General features: G+C 34.5%; 1 protein-coding gene across 1 annotated transcript in view; it reads right to left on the reverse strand.

The window, feature by feature from the left end:
• Positions 1 to 7,481: 7,481 nt before the first annotated feature.
• The window catches only part of Col11a1 (collagen, type XI, alpha 1), a 192,619-nt gene continuing 180,608 nt past the window's right edge, over positions 7,482 to 19,492 (reverse strand). Inside the window, exons 64-67 of the mRNA XM_013516403.1 lie at positions 17,292 to 17,404; positions 15,904 to 15,972; positions 13,360 to 13,593; positions 7,482 to 9,146 (exon numbers count right to left, since the gene is read on the reverse strand). Coding sequence (XP_013371857.1) covers positions 9,000 to 9,146; positions 13,360 to 13,593; positions 15,904 to 15,972; positions 17,292 to 17,404 — 563 coding nt within the window. The 3' untranslated portion in view covers positions 7,482 to 8,999. The remainder of the gene's footprint in view (positions 9,147 to 13,359; positions 13,594 to 15,903; positions 15,973 to 17,291; positions 17,405 to 19,492) is intronic.

Raw genomic sequence — 19,492 nt, forward strand, 5'->3', positions numbered from 1 at the left:
GTAGGAACTCACTGTTTGGTACAATAAGAGGTCGCATGAGACCACTTTGGTCTTTTAGTAAGGTCTCCAGATAATTCAGCTCCATGGCACATCAGTGATACAGGTAAAGATAGATTAAATGTGCTCCTGTCCAGCTGCAGGTCTTCCTGCCGAATTCTTACTATTTCCTTATACCTGTCCTGCAATGTAAATTTAATTCTTCTTAAACTGTTTTAAATGCTGTGTTATCCATGGAACGAGGTGTAGAAGCATGTCCTCATACATAAAAACTGTGAAAACATGAATAAATATCTCAGTGACAATTTTGAGTGTTAATTTTTAGACGCAACAAGAAATGAAGATACATTTTTGAGTACCTGAGTAATTTCATGGTCATGGCTATGTTTCTTGAGAATAGAAAAATGACAGTGTTAGGTCATTTACAAACATCCCTCGATGCTAGTTAGGCAATTTTGTGCTGCCTAAAGATGTAAAGACACATGTATTTAATTCAACTTTCTCTCATCAGGTTTCCTTAGAAAATTATATTTCCCTCATTAAGTGCTCTTTTCAGACAAAAGATTTAAGAAAACAAAATATTTAATTTTAGCTATAAATTAATGAGTAAAAAGGTATGAATAAAGTATCTTCCTTCGCTCCCTTTAATTCTTGGATTCTTATGATTTGCTGAAGATCTGTACAGTCTCCTTTGGTTAGGCAGGTGTGTTACTTAGAGACACGGTTGAAACTTCAGGAATCCTCACACTTCTGAGGACAGTGCGCCTGACTCTGACACACATTTGCATCACTGTGAGAGATCTGGATGAGAAGACTTCTATCTTCGAGTCTACATTGTGATTCTCACAGAGCAAGCCTTGCAGATGCTTTATGTGAAGGAAGTGAACTAGAAGTAAAGATCTTCTGTTTTTAACATTTTCTGCTTATCTGATGATACATCTCTTCTTTTTTGTTACAAATGAGGATTTTACAAGGAAAGAACTCATTTCCATGACAAGACAAGGGCATTTGCGCAGCTTGTTCCCAAGACAAGAGATAATTAAGTCAGCAAAATACACACACAAAAAGCTGAAGCAATGTTTATTTTCAGGATGTGCAAAATCACCTACAAAACACGATGCTTACTAGACTTTTTGATAATTTCCCTTGGAAACACATTAGGAATAATATCAAATGTTATTAAAATTCCTAACCCTGGTTTTATCTACTTCATCATTTAACCCACACATGTACCACTGAAAAAGTTACCTCACAGTAGAAGTTAAGATTATTTTTGTTGTCTTATACTGGCTAACCTATAGAACTGAACTGATTTTCAACCTCTGTGTGAAACCTGATCACACAGTTCCATGTGCCCGCCCCCCATCCAAGCACAACTTTCTTAGACACGTGAGATCTAAGTGAACCACCATGGGCACGGGCCAATTACTTCGGTTGCCCTGTGCCTTAGTTTGGAGAAATCGACTCTTTAATGTGAACTTACTTGAGGATGAGCATAAAAAATATGAAAGCCTCTAAAAGGGTCTTATTGAGGAATTATTTAATTGGTCAACATTTTCATGAGTTAAATAATGTATCACTAATATTTTCTAAAGTGAAATACGAGACCGCTGAGATATTCTAATATTTTCTAAAGTGAAATACGAGACCATGTACACACCATGGTACATCATAAGCAATATGAGTTTTCAAAGTGTTATTTCAGTTTTGTTGGAAGTTCCCATGAATTAGTCAAAGAAAGAGGGAGAGGCAGAGATTATGAAACGTACCTTTTGCAAATGGTTAAATAAAAAGTCTAGGCCCAGAGACATATCTCAGTGGCACAGCAGGTGCCTGGCAAGCACAAGGTCTTAAGCTCAATGCCCCGTACCAAAAATAAAACTAAAAATTGTATGTCTAAGTGGTAAGAATCCTGGAGGGATTTCATGCATGGGTGTGAACTGTTTGCATCTGCAGTTTTACAGAAAAGTGTTTTTCTCAAGGTGAGGTTTAGAGTTAGGTTTAAAGAAGTGAAAGTTCTTATAACTGTAGGGTAAAATCTGACCGCTACATAGATTTGGGAAGTCGCATTGAAGACAAAAGAGAAGGCAAAGTTATGAGAGAAATTTAAGAAAGGGAGCTGACAGAAGTGCATGACGGGATGACTCCTTTGAAAAAGCAGTATGTAGTTGATGAGGACTCCACACTGTCTTTGACCCAATACCACTATAGATAGGGGATTGTCGGGGAGGGGCAGATCAGGGAGACAGAGGCACAGGCAGGGACAAGGACTACCCATGGTGAACTGTCATCTCCAGGAAACTGCGCCCTGGATTCGGGGAAACGTCATTGCCTCTGATGTGAAAATTTTCAAAGCAGTGAAGGAAATGAAATTATTTACACAAGATCGAGGAATAAGTGGTGGTAACAAAGTAGAAGCAGTGTGTAAAACCTACCGATAAGAAGTTTGACTTTGAGGGGCAGGTCATAGAGTTATAATGTTTTCCCTTGCTCACTTGTGTATTTAAAAACATTGTGAATAGTATAATTTTTCTGATCTTTTCCTAGCTAGATAATACTTCTCACAGTAATTACATATAATTATTTCTAGCACTTGCCCTCTATTCAATTATTCCTTGTTTTTGTTTTTACTTGTGAAGTTTCAACAACAGCAAAGTAGATAACAAAATTTTAGTAGTTAATTTCTGTTAATGTGTGTCTTCTGTGCTTGATAATGTACATATACTTTTACTTATATAAGAGACAGGCGCTTGTTCATAACTCTTATGGTATCTATTATCTTAGCAGCTCCAGGTTATTCGTCTATGTAGCCCCTACAATAGCATAGGAGAAAGGATGAGACATGATACCAATGGATAGAGTCGTGCCAGTATCATTTATTTCACTGACAGTTGTCTGCTTTTCTGATTTTAGTGAAGATTCCTTTTTCTATCTGATATACGCATTTAAAGGGCAAGCAACTCTTATTTTAAGATGTACCCAGTGAGTCCGTCATACATTGAAATGATAGTCTTTTTTTCCAAATAGTTTTAAATTTTTTCTTAAACGCCAAATAATTCAAGCATATCACAACCCAAATCTGTATTGTAACCTACTTAAATTTCTGCAATAGTCCATTGGTATTTGGTCCCCATCTTATCAATGCATTCAAATTACAGTGCCTGCCTTGTATATTCTGGAAAGCCTACCAACAAACTCGTTCTAAATATGATTTTCATTGTGACTTTTCCCTGCTCTTGAACCTGAATTCCTTCTTTATTAACTGCTGGCTGTTATCTGAGATTCCTGTGGGTGAATTTGAAGTCAATTAATTTGATCCCAAGCACAGCCCAGAAATAGAGCACTGTGTCCTACACTCCCAGGTGCTTCCTTGGACTGCATGCCAAACCCATGCATGCTCCTGGGTTCACTCAGGGATTTCTTACTTAAAGTGGTCTCCTCCAAACATGCCTATTCAGACCAAAGAATACTCGGAGACGTGCTGGCTTTCTCAGAGGGTACATTTGCAAACCAGCATGTAGTGCTCTTTCAGTTCTGTGAATCTTTAGTCAGCAACTCAATAATAAAATGTTCTTTTAGATGAATTCTTATATAAATATATAGTGTAGACATCTTATAGTATAATTCTTCATAAAGTTGATTCTTTTTTAAATAAAGAAAACTCTACAGATTCTGGTGATAAATCATATACTTGGTTATTGATTTATTTAATGGTTATATGATCATCTTCTTTTATGGCTTCCATTTTCCATGATTAAATGATTTAAAATCTCCTAACTACATCTCCATAAAACATTCACTTTAAAATGCAGATGAGACTTTCCACTCACCAAAAATCCAAGATGAAAATCAGCTTAGCGCTGCTTCTCTAGCTTTTACACTTTCAGTTATGCAGTTAACGTATTAGGACTTTGCTTGCTCTTGTTTCTGCTTTTCCCTTGTTTCTCTCAGCAGTGGCATAACAATCTAATTTTCTGCATAAATAACTAGATAATAATGTAGACTAGCAAGTTAACTTAGTTTTTTCTATATAGGTAACACTCTTTGTTATTTAGATATAATTTTGAAAATATATTTTCTAGTACAATGGTAGCGATGAGAAATTTTATTTGGTGATTTAAAAACATTTTATTTTTTCTCAAATAGATAAGACGCCCAAACCTGTTTTATGAATAGTTACATCTTCACGCCATATTGCACTTGACAGGTTAGCCATGTGCCTCAGCGAGCAGACTTGTTTGTTCCACTAAGGTTAAAGTTTGGACATCGCGGTTAGGGTTGAGGAAAGAAGATTCTGTCTTTTCAGACTAATCCTTTTTTGTGCTCATAAAATACTGATTGTCGTCAATGAGTAAAAAAAATGGCAGACAGACTCTTTATTTACAGCGAAGAGCTTAAGACAACGCTGAATTAAGGTAATTAACAGTTCACTATATGTCCTGACTTGCTACTAAGATTGTTCGCTTATTATTTTGCTCACAGGCAAAGCCTTCTGTTATGGGAAGGAGGGATGCCTACCTCTTTATACATAACAGAGTCTGCCAAAAAATGCATTCACATCTCAGGAAAATAAAATAGTATAATTTTTTTCAACACACGGTGTTACCCTCATATAGAAATCGTAAAGGATGTCATACATCACAGGAAACCCCACTTTACTGCGGGCTGTTAGAGCAGAATTTGAAAATGCATGTGCAGCAATCTCAATGACCAAGGTAACTCAAGCATCAGTTCGCTGTACTAGTAAATGTCTGGAAGCTTATGGCCACCATTTGGAACATCTCTTATAATTGTAGAAGCCAAAACGAACTTGGAGTAATTTCATGATGTCTCAATAAAATTAGTATTAAAATATTGCTATAAGAATTTCTTTTCTTGAAGTGTGTATACATTTTTGGGGGTATCTCTCTCCTCGCTTCTATATATGGATATAGATAGATGGATAGATACAAATATAGATATTTTGAGAATATATATATATATATATATATATACACATATATGATTTTAACTTCATGTGAATAGTCTTATGGGAAGAAATTCCATATGAGCTGTCTGTAAGTTCAAGATGTTGATAACATGAAATATTTATGGAATTAATTCATGTTTTCTAAAGGGAAATTAACAGAGGGTCTGTAACTTTTTTTTCTATCCTGACCAGTTTCCTTATAAATATTGACTGCTGGATTTACTACACAGAAAAGAAATAAAAGCCCTTCGGGGATACAAGCACTGATGATTGAACTTGGAATGCTGTAAATGGTATTTTCTCAGTAAGATACTGTATTATAAATCACCCCGTAATCTATGGGTCTCTGGGCTACAGCTGCACTGAGCAATGGTTAATCATACAGCCAGTCCGTGGAAATGGGACCAGGAAAGCGTAAAAGCTGGGAGACCGCAAATTGGATTAAATTGACCCTTCTGAAGAGCAAAACACATCCCACCACACATTAAAATAAAAAGGGACTTGAAAACATTCTGATGAATATGGACTTGTTTCCAAATCATTTGCAAAGTTCATGTACAATCTAAAAATTTGGAATTCACAAGTCATACAATCTGTATAAGGTTGTGCTTTCCAAAAATTGAACCTTTATAGCAGTTGTGTCAGGGAGGTAGTACATATGTTAACAGCTACATGGGAGAAGTGAATTTATAGGGCGGTGATAATTTTAACAGTAGGAAATCTAGAGAAGGAACTGCTGTGTATTTAATAGATATGTGAGACAGAACCTTAATTAACTTTTATATTTTGCAATTATACAGCATGCAGCAAAGTAATGTAAACCTAATAAAGCTTAAGCTTCACGACAATTTTCTTACATGTTTTCTTTTAAGCCCTCAAAAGTTCTAATAGTGATAAATTTCTAAAATTGGGCAAAATAAGATACTTTGACCATAATCAATTAAGAACATTTCCTTTCTACACTAACTCTTTTTTCCATTCTTTCTTGTATTGGGAGGTGTGGAAGCATCCAATAAGGAGAAAGCTCAATAAGGGATTCATTTAGTTGGGTTTGTATAATAAATTCACATGGTGCAGTATAATTATATAGCTTGGGTTTTTATAATGAAGGCCAACAGTCCCAGTGTAGCAACGGTTCTCTGGAATAATCCTATTCCCAAATAAGTGTAACGATATGCAGTGACAGAATTTGTGCCGATGTATGTATGTTTTATGGTGACGAAAACATGAAATTTATTGGCAGCAGAGGAAAACCAAGGTCTAAAATGTATAGAATCATAAGATAGTCTGGAAGTTTTTCACAAATTTGATTGTGCACACACGAATCAAATGTAAGAGAGCTTTTCTTCAATTTAAAAATAATCTACAATATCTATAGTACAAAAATCATGTGAAGCAAATATTTCCAAGCTTTTAACAGAAAATGTTTTTGATCTAGCACATTAGAGAAATATTTTATAAGAAATTATTCTTTTATGAAGAGAAACATTATAGCATGTACACACAGCAAAAGCATCATCTGTATTTTATACAGGCAGCTAAAGTATCAGAAGGTTAACAATGTCATTTTCCAGACTCTCTTGGTATCTTTGTAATGGGTACATGCTTGAAACATTTTTTGTATTTCTTGGTACTCATTCAAAATAGTTGCTTTTGTATTTCACTTTGTATTTGAAGTAGTATTTTTCGTAGAGTTCTACCAACTTTTCTATCGCCTGGGTTTGTATCCATCACTTCTTTGCAAGATCAATATTATTTTCTACTTTTTCACAAAAAATAACTTATACATGCGGTGGCCAGGACTAAAAGGCCAACTAGTGCGCTTTTCTATCTCACTGAACTTTCTTTTGTCCAGGTAAAACCAACCACCTGGGAGAAATAAAAACTAATGTTATGCAGAAAACTATATTTATCTATGAAAAGAACAGAAAAACATAGGAAACTCGGTTTCCCATTCATTCACTCTGTTCTATGCCAAAATTAAGGTTGTTTTGTTTAAACTAATAACATTACATCGATGCTAAAAGCTACAAATATTTTGTTGCTATTTATTTTAATGCCAATTGTCTGATGTATACAATCATTCTGATGAATATTTTACATATGATTTAAAGATATATTTTTAATGTTGAAATGATGAACACATATTTCAGACTGCAAAAAATATATATATATATTTTTTTTTTTTTCTGGTACCAGGAATCAAACTCATGACCTTGCGCTTGCCAGGCAGGCGCTGTGCCGCTGAGCTAAATCCCCAGCCCTGAGACTGCAAAAATTTTAATTGTACAACTTTAGGAATGTATAAGAGCAATCTATATTTATGTTGGAAATATAATATTAACCATATCTTGTTCAGTATTTTACACAAGGGAAACTTGAACAACTCATTGCTGAAGGTTAGTATGCTTATTTAAAAGGGCAAGAGTATTCCAATCTGGATGGTCAAGAAAGAAAATCAAAAGCTTTTTCTGTAAAAGAAAGTAATTTGGAAACTAAGAAAGAGAATGACCAATCCAGGTAGGCAAGATTTAAGTTTATTTATACGACTCATATATCCTTTCTTGAAAGGACATTTACAAATTTGATTGGAAAAATAAAAGAAATTATGAATAACAAATGTTCACGTTTTATTTGCAATATTACAAGTATGTTCCTTTGTGATAAGTTATCATTTGAAAATGCTCCAGTGGAATCTGGTGTCAATTAATTTAACACTTCATATAAGAAATAATAAAACATTTATTTTCAAGTCTTACATATATTATTTAAAATAGATACAAAGTTCATTTTGTAGTTTTTAAATTTTAGTGCTATTTCAAGCTCTCTGACAGAAAATACCTAGCAGAAAAAGTTTTCAATTGTCATTAATAATATAAATTTAAAGCAGTCCACTCTTACGTTACTTAGCTATTATATCAGTCAAATGATGAGTGAAATTATCTTGAAGAGAAAGAAATAGTATTTGTTTGGCAGGTACAATCATATTTGAAACTACTGTAATATCCAAGTTAGAATCTAATTCAGGAAGTTGATTAAAACTTTAACATTGCACAAATTTATAAATAATTGGTTCATTTCCACCTTTAATATTAACCTGCATTATTAAAGCACACTGATAACAGCAGGGTGAGATAAAGTAGAGAAAATATGTACAAGAGTACACATGCTTGAGAATGCATTAATTTTTTGAACAATTTCTCATACATAGTTCCCTGCCCAAAAATATAAAATTGCTGTTTTCCTCATATACAAGTATCCTGTGGAATCCTGGATTCTGAAAGAAAATGCTGAGGTATGGCATTGAATAAAGCATCCAAACGGATGCTATTTTGGCTGAAATGCACCAGAGTTATCGTCAGCGGAGAGGTTGATTGCAGTGTGCTCCTGAAAGTCTTCTAGGTTTTGTCTGAATCTGTTATTGACATCAAATAATCGAACTCCTCATCATCAATATATACAAAGGCATTTTATTATTCATTAAAGGAAGGGAATTAGAATCAGAAATTACAGCTTTATTTTTGAAATACATATATTTATTGCCATCATTGTTCCATAATTGTCATAAAATTAAGAGTCAAATGGGATTCAGAGACACGTGCAAGTTTTGGAGATGGACACATAGACAACAGTATAGAACTGTACATAAAATAATTACAATGTATGAAACACACTTTTTAGCATATCCTTGATGGATGGGAGTGAGCACCATATTTTTTAGGAATATACACTTTTCTCTCTTTTTCTCTACAGCACCAAAGAAATCCAAACAGGAAAAGTAGCGATGAGGGTCAAGGATCAAGAATCAGCCTTGTTTCGGTCTCAGCCATGCTATCTTCGAACTTTACGATTCTTAAAACTGTTTCCAAGAGATTCTGCCCCACGAAGGCAGTAGTTATTTCCTACATGGGAAAAGTATACATACCGAGTTGTATTCTGTACCATCCTTATTTAAAACTTGCATGTGGCATAAAATGGGCTGGTGGCACCAAAATTTATACTCTGTTGAGTTCATAGGTTCTTTCTCCTAATTTTAACCAAGAAAACAAACTGGACCAACTTCAAATCCACACTTCTGATTCTGATCACCAAAGTCATTGATCATTACATCAATGATAGGGACTTGATCAATTTTCGGTGTGTTGATTTCAATCACAGTCTTGTCGTAACCTTTTCTGGACTGTAAAATTAAGCAGAAGTGAACAATTCCATGATCAGTTAATATTTTTAATACAATTGTTAATTTTCTACAGATGTGCAAAAACTTTTCAATAAGATGAGATCTCACTTGTTGATTCTTTGAAGTATTTTCCATGCAGTTTGGTTTTTTGTTCACGAACTCTCTGCCTACCCCAATGTCGTCAAGATTTTTACCTACTTTCTCTTCCAATAAATTTAGTGTTTCTGTTTTAATATTTAGATCTTTGATCCATTTTGACTTTAATTTAGTGCATAGTGAAAGACATGGGTCTAGTTTTAGTCTTCAGCATGTGGAAAGCCAGTTTTTCCAACGCCATTTATTAAAGAGGCTATCTTCCTTCCACTAAACACGCTTGGCCCCTTTGTCAAAGATAAGGTGAACATCTATAGAAATCACCAATAAAGTAAAAAGAAAACCCACGAATTGGGAATTTAGCCAGCTTCCCCTCAGACAAAGGACGTCTATCTAGGACACATAAAGAATTAAAAAATCAGGCCCCCCAAGTTCAAAGACCCAATCCAAAAATGGGCAGCTCAGATGAATACACACTTCTCTAACAAAGAGATACTAATGGCGAATAAATACATGAAAAAATGTTCAATGTCATTAGTCATTTGAGAAATGCAAATTAAAACAACACTGAGATTCCATCTCACCCTAGAAAGAATGGCTACCATCAAGAAATCAACCCATAACAATGCTGGAGAGGCTGTGGGGAGAAAGGAACCCCACTCCATGGCTGGTGGGAGTGTAGACTGGTGAAACCACTATGGAAATCAGTTTGGAGATTCCTCACAAAACTAGGATTGGAAGTCCCATTTAACCCAGCTTTCCCCTTCTGGGTATTTTCCCAGAAGATCTAAAAACATCATATCACAGTGATATATGTGCACCCATGTCTATAGCAGCACAATTTGTTATAGCTAAAGCTTGGAAACAACCCAAATGCCCATCCACTGAGGAATGGATAAAAAGATGTAGTAATTTTACACAATGGAGTATTACTCAGCTATTAAAAAAGATAAACTCGAGGCTTTTGTAGTTAAATGGATGCAACTAGAGACCATACTCATAAGTGAAATAAATCAGACCCAGATGTGTAAGCATCATATTGTCTCCTTGGTGTAGGAACCTGAAAGACTAGGTAAAACTCAAAACGTACAACAGATGATAGGAAAGGGAAAGAAATTGCTCAAAGGAAGGAACGACTGGGATGAGGGAAAGATGAAAAAAAGAAGGAATGCAAAATATAAATATATATATGAATAGTTATGATAACGGTACTGCTGATGTCTGCTGGTGTATTGAAATGAACAGTCAATGCTTACAATTTTTTATGTTCTGATCGACTTTGCATACTTGTGTCTGGTGGTCTGAGCAACTGATCTGAAGGTAACAATATGCACTGGAATTACAATGGTGAGCTCCTACCATCTTGTTTAGTGATACTCTGTATCATCTCTAATGTTTTATGGAAGAATTATTTTCTTATTCTCTTTAATGGTTTGAACAATCTTTCATTCTTACATCTGGTAATCTGAGCAATGTAGGTGAGGATAGCGATATGTAATGTAACAACCACTGTTGATTGTATTATTTTGTCTTGAGACTCTGTATCACTTTGAATGTTCTTGTTCTGATTTGTTTATGTTTGTGATACTGATATGCTGCTACTGTTCTATTTCTTTGTTTGTTCATTTACTACTCTCTTTAAAATAAAAAAATAAAAAAAATTTTTTAAAAATAGTTAATTTTTCTTGTGCTTTGAGTTGACGTAAGAAGGGGAGAGAATGAAGAGTAGAAAACCGTATTTGTCAGTAATTTTGTAATTCATTTTGTTATCACTGTGCCACACATAGTTTTAAAATTTAAATATTGACAATTACATTTAACATTTAGCTACAACTACTCAAACATTGTACTCTAGCATATATAGCATAGTTAAGTAGATTCTTGATAAATATAAGTAACTCATGAATATAACAATATGAAAATTAATTTGGCATTGGATGTCATCTAAATAAATTATTATCAGTATAATTAAGATTATGTAGTTAAATTATTTATGAAAAATTGTAATATAAAAATTACAAGATTAATTATGACAAATTGTGCTGCTATAAACATGGGTGCACATATATCTCTTTTTTTTTTTTTTTTTTTTTTTTTTTTCTCTGGTACCGGGTACCGAACTCACGACCTTGCGCATGCCAGGCAGGCGCTTTTGCCGCTGAGCTAAATCCCCAGCCCCATGGGTGCACATATATCTCTGTGGTGTGATGTTTTCAATTCTTCGGGGAAAATACCCAGAAAGGGACTAGCTGGGTCAAATGGGACCTCTAATCCTACATTTTTTAGGAATCTCCACACTGATTTCCACAGAGGTTGTACCAGTCTACACTCCCACTAACAGTAGAGTTCCTTTCTCCCCACAGACTCTCCAGCATTTGTTATGGGTTGACTTCTTGACGGTAGTCATTCTTTCTGGGGTGAGATGAATCTCAGTGTTGTTTTAATCTGCATCTCTTGAATGACTAGTGATGAAAAACATTTTTTCATATATTTCTTTGCAGTTTGTATTTCTTCATCTGAGAAGTATGTATTCATCTCAGCTACCCATTTTTGATTCAGTCTTTGAAATTTTGGGGGCCTGATTTTTTAAATTTTTTATATATTCTAGATAGAAGTCCTTTGTCTAAAGAACAGTTGGCTAAAATTTTTTTTCCCAATTCATCGGTTTTCTCTTTATTTTGTTGGTGCTTTCTTTTGATGTGCAAAAACTTTTCAGTAACATGAGATCCCAGTTATTGATTCTTTGAAGTATTTCCTGTGAAGTTTGGTCTTTGTTCATGAACTCTTTGCTTACTCATGTGTGTTCAAGATTTCTACCCAAATGTCCATCAATTGAGGAATGCATAGAAAAGATATAATATTTTTATACAAGGGAATATTGCTCAGCTACAAAGAAAGATAAACTCGAGGCTTTTATAAGTAAATGGATGCAATTAGAGACTATACTCCTAAGTGAAATAAATCAGACTCAGATGCATAAGCTACATATTATCTCCCTAGTGTAAGTAACTGAAAGAGTAAATAAGATTTGAAAGATACAATAGATATTGTGAAAGGGAAAGAATCTGCTAGGGAAAAGAGAAAAGAAAAAAGGGAAAAATTGTACACACACTCACACACAAGATAGCTAAGATAACTGTACTCCTAATTTTCATTGGTTTATGGAAAGGAACAGTTAGTGTTTAATTTTTCTGAACAATTTTACATGCTTATATCTGGTAATCTGAACAACTACTTTGAAGATAACACTATGCAATGTAACAACTGTTGTTGATTTCCTATCACCTTGTTCTCAAATTCAGTACCATTTTTAAATTTTTTATTTTTTTATTCTCTTTAAAATAAAAAAATTACAGTGCAGAAGTTCTAAAATCAAAACATTTCTGCTATACATTAATTTTATATTAAAATTGCACTACTACTGAGAATATTTTTCCAACTTCTGCTTCATGATTTTACTTTCCCATTTTTATTCTAGGGCACCAGCCTCATTTTGTTGAAGTTGGGAATTGTTAATTCATAATTTTGCATTCCCTTCAGTCATTAGTACTGGCTGCAGCAATTAGGTATTATATATATGTTGAATTCCCATGTGTGTCAGAAATAGTTCTACAGGATAAAGAAAACGTAACTATAATAGCTCCCAAGCTGCTACAGCAGTGTTAATTAAGAAGCTCCATATAAGCCAATAAAGGTATAAAACTTATTTATGTTATAAATGGCACAGTTGTGACTTCATTTTATCACTGTATGATCATAGATTAAGGACATAACTAACATTATATTTTTTATTCTTAAATTTCAAAAATAAATATGATACTATTATTATACAATAATGTAACAGCATTCAAATGTGAGGAGTAAAAGACTGCCTGATCTGAGACTGCCATTTATTATAGTTTTAACCATGTGTCAGTGTCTACATTTCAGTGTGCTTGTGTGCGTGTGCACACGTTACTGGCTTCTAATATTCTGTGTCTTAATATGTCAGTGTCCCACATCATATCTTAACAATATTCGACACCCGTTTCATGAGAGAAATCTAGCTCAGTACCAAACCGAGGCTTTTCCACCGCGCCTGGCCCCTCTGTGAGACAAGGCACACGGAGATCACACTCACCGCGCAGCCGTCGTAGAGTGCTTTGATGTAAGGGTTGTTATCATAGGACATCTCCTCATCATTGGATCCCAGGAACCGAAGCGCTTTGTCATAATTTCCTGACGACATATCATACCAGGCAACTGATTGATGACAGTTGTAGGTGAAATTCTGCCGTGCAGAAGCCGTCAGAAGTCTTAGGAATGTCATCTGTACCATGTTAATGGAATTTCCTTCAACATCTACATAGGAAAGCTGGAATAAAAGAATGAAAAGGCATATAAAAACTCTTTCTCTCTTCTGCGACAAAGAGTCAATCACTTTTGACAGTAAGCTGTGTGTAGATGAGTCAGCAGACCTACGTTAGCCCAGTGAAAAAGAGACAGACAGAGGACCTAGAGACAGGTTTTATGAACTCCGAACTGCCTGCAAATGTCAATGATTACTATAACCAACGCTTACCTTGGACAAAAATCACTTGATCTCCTTTCCCTTATCCCAGTTGTTCTTTCCTTTTGAGCAGTTTCCTTTCCTTTCACAATAGCTATTGTACCTCCTAGATTTTATTGACTCTTTCAGGTTCTCACACTAGTGAAACAATACAGTGTTTACACATACGGATCTGATTTGTTTCACTTATGAGTATGGTCTCTAGTTGTGTCCATTTTCCCATAAAAGCCCCGAGATAAGATAGCAACATGTAACACAACAACTACTGTTAATTTCCTATCACTTTGTCTGAAATTCTGAATTGCTTGTATTGCTTTTGTGGTATTTTCTAAATGTATGTGTGCTGGTGAAGATGTTTTTGTTCTTTTATCTTTAAAATGAAAAAAATCACCTTATCTCTAGGCTTTGGTTTCTTAATCAGTAAACTGAAAGAAAACAAGGCTTCTGATTCCAAGAAATATTTGTTACATTTTTGTTTCTTTTTTTTAAAAAGACGATAAAGTAGTGAGACAATGCAGACTGAAGCACAACACTGCAATGCAAAGGCTAGATGGTTCACGCTGCCTGATGTGCTGACTCTTCTCAAAACTGTCATAATGTACTATTTCCCCCAAATCTTCAATCATGTTCCTGCATCATTTATTCAGGGGCACTAGCTTTATAGAGTGCCTACTTTGGGTCCTCTAATATCCAACATGGACATGTCCTTGTCCACTCTGAGATGATGTGGGAGTGCATGATTTTATCATCAGCACCAAATACAACGACCAAGACAACGTGAATGAAGCCTATTGCATCAGTATTTTTTGTATGTTTAGCAGGAAGTCTTAATCGTAAATTATTAGGACCTGCCCTGTATCATTTTCACAGCTTATTTATTGGGTATAGTTGAATTATTGAGCATAGGTGAACTACATATACCTAAATCTTTAAAAATTAACAATTTTTCTCAGATTATCAATGGAAAGGCATGTATCTGTGACTTTACTCTCTATATGTCATTTTATTTATTCCTTGCTGACTAATCAATCATGAGTCTCCTTAGTGAGGTTACAAAAAATTCTATTTGAGAAACACACTGTAAATAAAATGAAACACCTCGAAACAAAGTCCACACATAACACACACAGCTTTATTTGTATATTTCTTTAACTAATATATAAGTAAGACTATAATGTGAATATCTGACACATATCTTGAAGACTGAATTACAGAATGTTAAATCAAATGGAAAACTTCATTAAAAGTCATTAATGTAGATGGGCCTATATACGAATAAGAAGCACATAAATTGTCATCAACAGAAAATAATAGCTTTTTAAAAAATTGAGCAGTTGAATAATTTTCAAAAAAATAATTGAAATAATCACTAATTAAAAGTAATTCACATACCTACAGAGATTTTGAATAGCTTTTAGTATGAATTTAGTTTTGGTATCTCATCTTCAAAAAATATTTTAAAAATTATTAAATTAAAATGGTAACTTTATGTAACTCAATTTAACACATGTAAAAGGTAGTCATTTTGCTATATTTACAAAGGTTAATAATCAGAAAAAATGCTGCACAATCCAAAAATTCTTATGGAACTACAGAAGCAACACCAAACTAGTTTTCAAGCAGACAAAAGAAACGGAAGTCAGAGAAAATAAATGGATACTATGTGCCTTATCCCTGATACACTTGAGCATAATCCATTTTGTGACAATATCGAGTATTTAATGAACTTATTCTTTGGTAATTTTTTAAAATTAAATTTAGTATACAGGCATTCACACTGATAAAATATTGTAGGCTGCTTTAAAATACCACAGTGTACCTCCTAGATTTTATTCACCGTCTGAAATCCTGTACTGCCTTGTATTGTTTTTCTGTTATTTTCTAAATGTATGTGTGTTTGTTAATATGTTTTTGTTCTTTCATCTTCAAAATAAAAAAAATAATAAAATAAAATACCACATAGGGTCTGACAGGTACTACGTGGAACAATCTAACGAGCACAGGGAATCTTGTTTAATATAACCTAGACTGTCAGAGTTAGGACTGAGAAACCATAACCGGAGCTTCCTTTATGGAGCTCAGGATAAGCCATTTCATTCTGAGGTAATAACATACCAGCTTTCCTCTTTTGAATTCGCTAAACCAACTTCCTGGTTTCTCTTTTGGCCATGATGAAATTCTTACCTGTTGTAAAGGAACCAGAAAATTAGAGTAGGTGAAAATTAGGAAAACTAGCATGAATATATTAGTAACTTTAGCAAGACTAAGAAGCTAGCCAGCTTTTAAGATACTATCTCCTTCGTGTTAGACAACTCAAAGAAAGAGCAAAATTTGACAGGAATCCTATCCATGTCATGTAATGAAAACTGAGCCGTTTCCTTCCTGATCTCCTTACTGACTGGAGAAGAATGGGGGAAGCAACCTGTGAAGGAATTTTAAGGGTTGTGGAGGATGTCAGCGGAAGCTCAGGGAATCCCTCGCAAAGAAGACCCTCAAGACCCACTGGCATCAACTAGCAAGGCAACGTTGGCCTTGTGTAACCAAGACCTTCTGAAAATGTTTAGGCAGAAACCAAAGGTTGGATGCTTTGGAAAAGTCACTGGCAGGAAGAATGTTTAGAGTCTTTTGGCAATTCCACGTAACTGATTTTCTTTGTGACATTTAGCCAGTTACATGTGTTTATGAGACCTCACATCAGGGATTCTGATTAACCAGTGTTGGAAAGGGTATTTTCCATTGTTTCTGCTTCCCCAGGGTGAGCAGTTACTTTTATTATCACACATCAAGTGAGGTTGGGAGATGGAAGTGTCTTTGTTTCCTCCACCTACCCTCCACTCTTACATCAGAATCTTAACTTTTCTTATAAAAAGACTCTCCATGCACAATATTACTGCTTTGTCTTATGTAGTACATGCCATTTACCAAAGAAAACTGGGATACAAGAAAGACAAAATACCCTGCATATAAAATGGTCCAAAAATATCATTGTTAATGAGACACTTCCCTTATTTAATAATTTGTGTGTAACTTTAAAGAATTTAAGTGATATTGATACTATTAAGTGAAAATCAGTAAATCTGTTTGAAGAGATTACATACTGAAAACTACTCTTATTTCACATAAAATATTAAATTTTTATAAAATTTTGTGTCTTAAGCATAATATGCAGCTGTGAGTTCTATCATGTGGTAATTGGGCAGACTGCTATCCATGAACTCAAATTTGAAATTCAGCTATGCTGCGTCATAGAAAGTGACAGGATTTTAGAGAGCAACCAGGTGCCTGAAGAATACATCGGGTAAAAAAATGAAGGAAAGAAGTATTTGTTACTCTGAGCATCCCCATGCTGCCTTATTCATGTTTATGCAAATCAGTGCTCTAATTACCCTGTAAGAAAAGCAGATAAATGAAAATATGGCAGTATAATTTTCCTGTTTAGCTCAATACTGCAGAAACATAGCAGGGACTGTAAACATTCACCACCAAAACAGACTGGTACTTACTCCCTCAGATTTTTTGTCTGGATAAATGCAAGTCTCACCACCAGATGTGAAATTGCAATAAACTTTGAAGGAATCTCCTGAACAACCTTGGTTAGGATCAATCCAATATTCACCTAGGAGACAGGGGAAAATGTTATATGCAAATTCACTGGCAGCACAAATCAAAGGTATTAGACATCAAACTTCATGAGGAAAAAATAGGGAAAATGAATATTTACAGATCTTTTACTTTATATGATTTTTAGCAAATTAAGATGTGTATTTGAATACTTAAAAGTGACCTTATGTCTTTTCTGCCTCAAATCTTTCTAAATTACCCATAGAGTCTATCTAGAACACTTTTTTTTTAGGTTTCAGCATACCAATCCACTTTTAGGATTCACCTTAAACATCATTTCTATAAATATTAATCCTCTGTTTATCCATGCGTAACAAACCGCATACACATTAGAATACTTGAACCTGAATCTTATATACACTATTTCATTTTTGTACTCTGAGTATATTAATCCATCCATTTTCTCCTGGATTATTCATCTCAAACAATGGAAGCTATAGTATCTATTTAGCCTCTGAGATCATACATTTGCCTTATTTTATAGTAAAAACTTATTATAATAATATACTTTTCTTTTGTGAGCAGGGACCGAAGAAAGACACCTGCTTACACATTTAAATTCAACCTGATATTAATGCCATTATTGAAATGCTGCAGAGAAAGTTATCTTATGAGTAACCATGAGCACTGTTTTGGTGTTGTATGAATAAGTATAGTAAATAATGGGAGAAATACTGTCATTCTTCATAAAAATGATAAAAAAGTTATTAACTGGAATTATTAGGGGACAAAATTGACATGCATGTGATAATTGCCTTGCTTTTTTCCTATCATTTTTTATGCTGCAGCATCAAGTATTAATTAACTTAGTTCATGTAATAGTCATGAACTTTTTACTTTTTAAAAGTTCAAACAGCTGGGTGTGATGGTACATGCCTATAATCCCCAGAGTCTGGGAGGCTGAGGCAGAAGGAGTGCAAGGTCACAAGCTGAAAGCCACTCTGGGCAATTTAGAGACTTAGTGAGACCCTGTTTAAAAATTAAAGAAATAAAGGTTGGGGCTGTAGCTAAATGTGAAGGCTCTAGGTTCAATCCCCAGTACTGGGGAAAAAAAAGAAAGAAAAAATGCAAATTCCATAAAAATTCTTAGTACTATAATTAGCAAAAATTACACATATCTACTATTACACATAAACTAAGGAAGTATTTTAACAGCGAACAACTTCTAATATTGGCCAGGCAGCCTGAATATCTTACATTCATATGTTTTTGCCTTTTGTTTTTTAAACAGGTCTTGCTTTGTAGTTCAAGCTGGCCTTGAATTCATTTTGTAGCCCATGCTTGCCTCTAACTCACGGAAATCATCCTGTTTCAGCCTCCCGAGTGCTGGGATTCCAGGCATGCACCAGTCCCAGTGCTCTTTCTAATTATATCATCAATATATTTACATCTGCAACAAATTGGAATTCCCAGGCAAAACACTGAAGTAATTAACAATCATACAAGATTTCATCCAGCAGAAAGAACCACTCTGTTTTTAATATTTTATGTTTTTAGGAATATATAATTACAGGGGAAAAAATTTTATCTGACTTTATTCAATAAAAAGGATCATTCCTTATTTTTTCACACATCTTTATAGCTTAGTTATGTTTGTTCACAAACAGTTCGTACCATGAGGACATTACTTCAATTGGTCTCATTTATCCACCTCTTATTTCTATGGCCACAGCCCTAACTCAGGCCCCAGCACATCCTATTAGATTAGTGAACACTTCCTTAACCAGCTTCCTTCGAGGACATCTGGCCTTCCCAAATCACTCACACCGTTCTTTCAGTTTGCTCACTACTTTCAGCCACAGTGGCATCCTTTCAGTTTCACAAAGACATCAAATTTGTATGCTTCAAAATTCTGCCGAAGTTCTACTCCCTCTGCCTAGAAAACCCTTCGATGCTTGGCCTGGCGACCTTCTTGTTAAGGCTGCAGCTTAAATGTTACTGCCTTATGCACTAACATTTTACTTACCAAAATGGAATCATTCCTTAATCATATAAATGCCCAGTATTTATAATTACTACCATAATGTTAGCATAAATATTTTATCCTATTTGTACCATTAGATAAAAAATAGCTCAAGTCTGT

This window comes from Chinchilla lanigera, unplaced genomic scaffold, assembly GCF_000276665.1.
Source record: "Chinchilla lanigera isolate Chin_1 unplaced genomic scaffold, ChiLan1.0 scaffold00034, whole genome shotgun sequence".
In the NCBI taxonomy this organism is placed as follows: domain Eukaryota; kingdom Metazoa; phylum Chordata; class Mammalia; order Rodentia; family Chinchillidae; genus Chinchilla; species Chinchilla lanigera.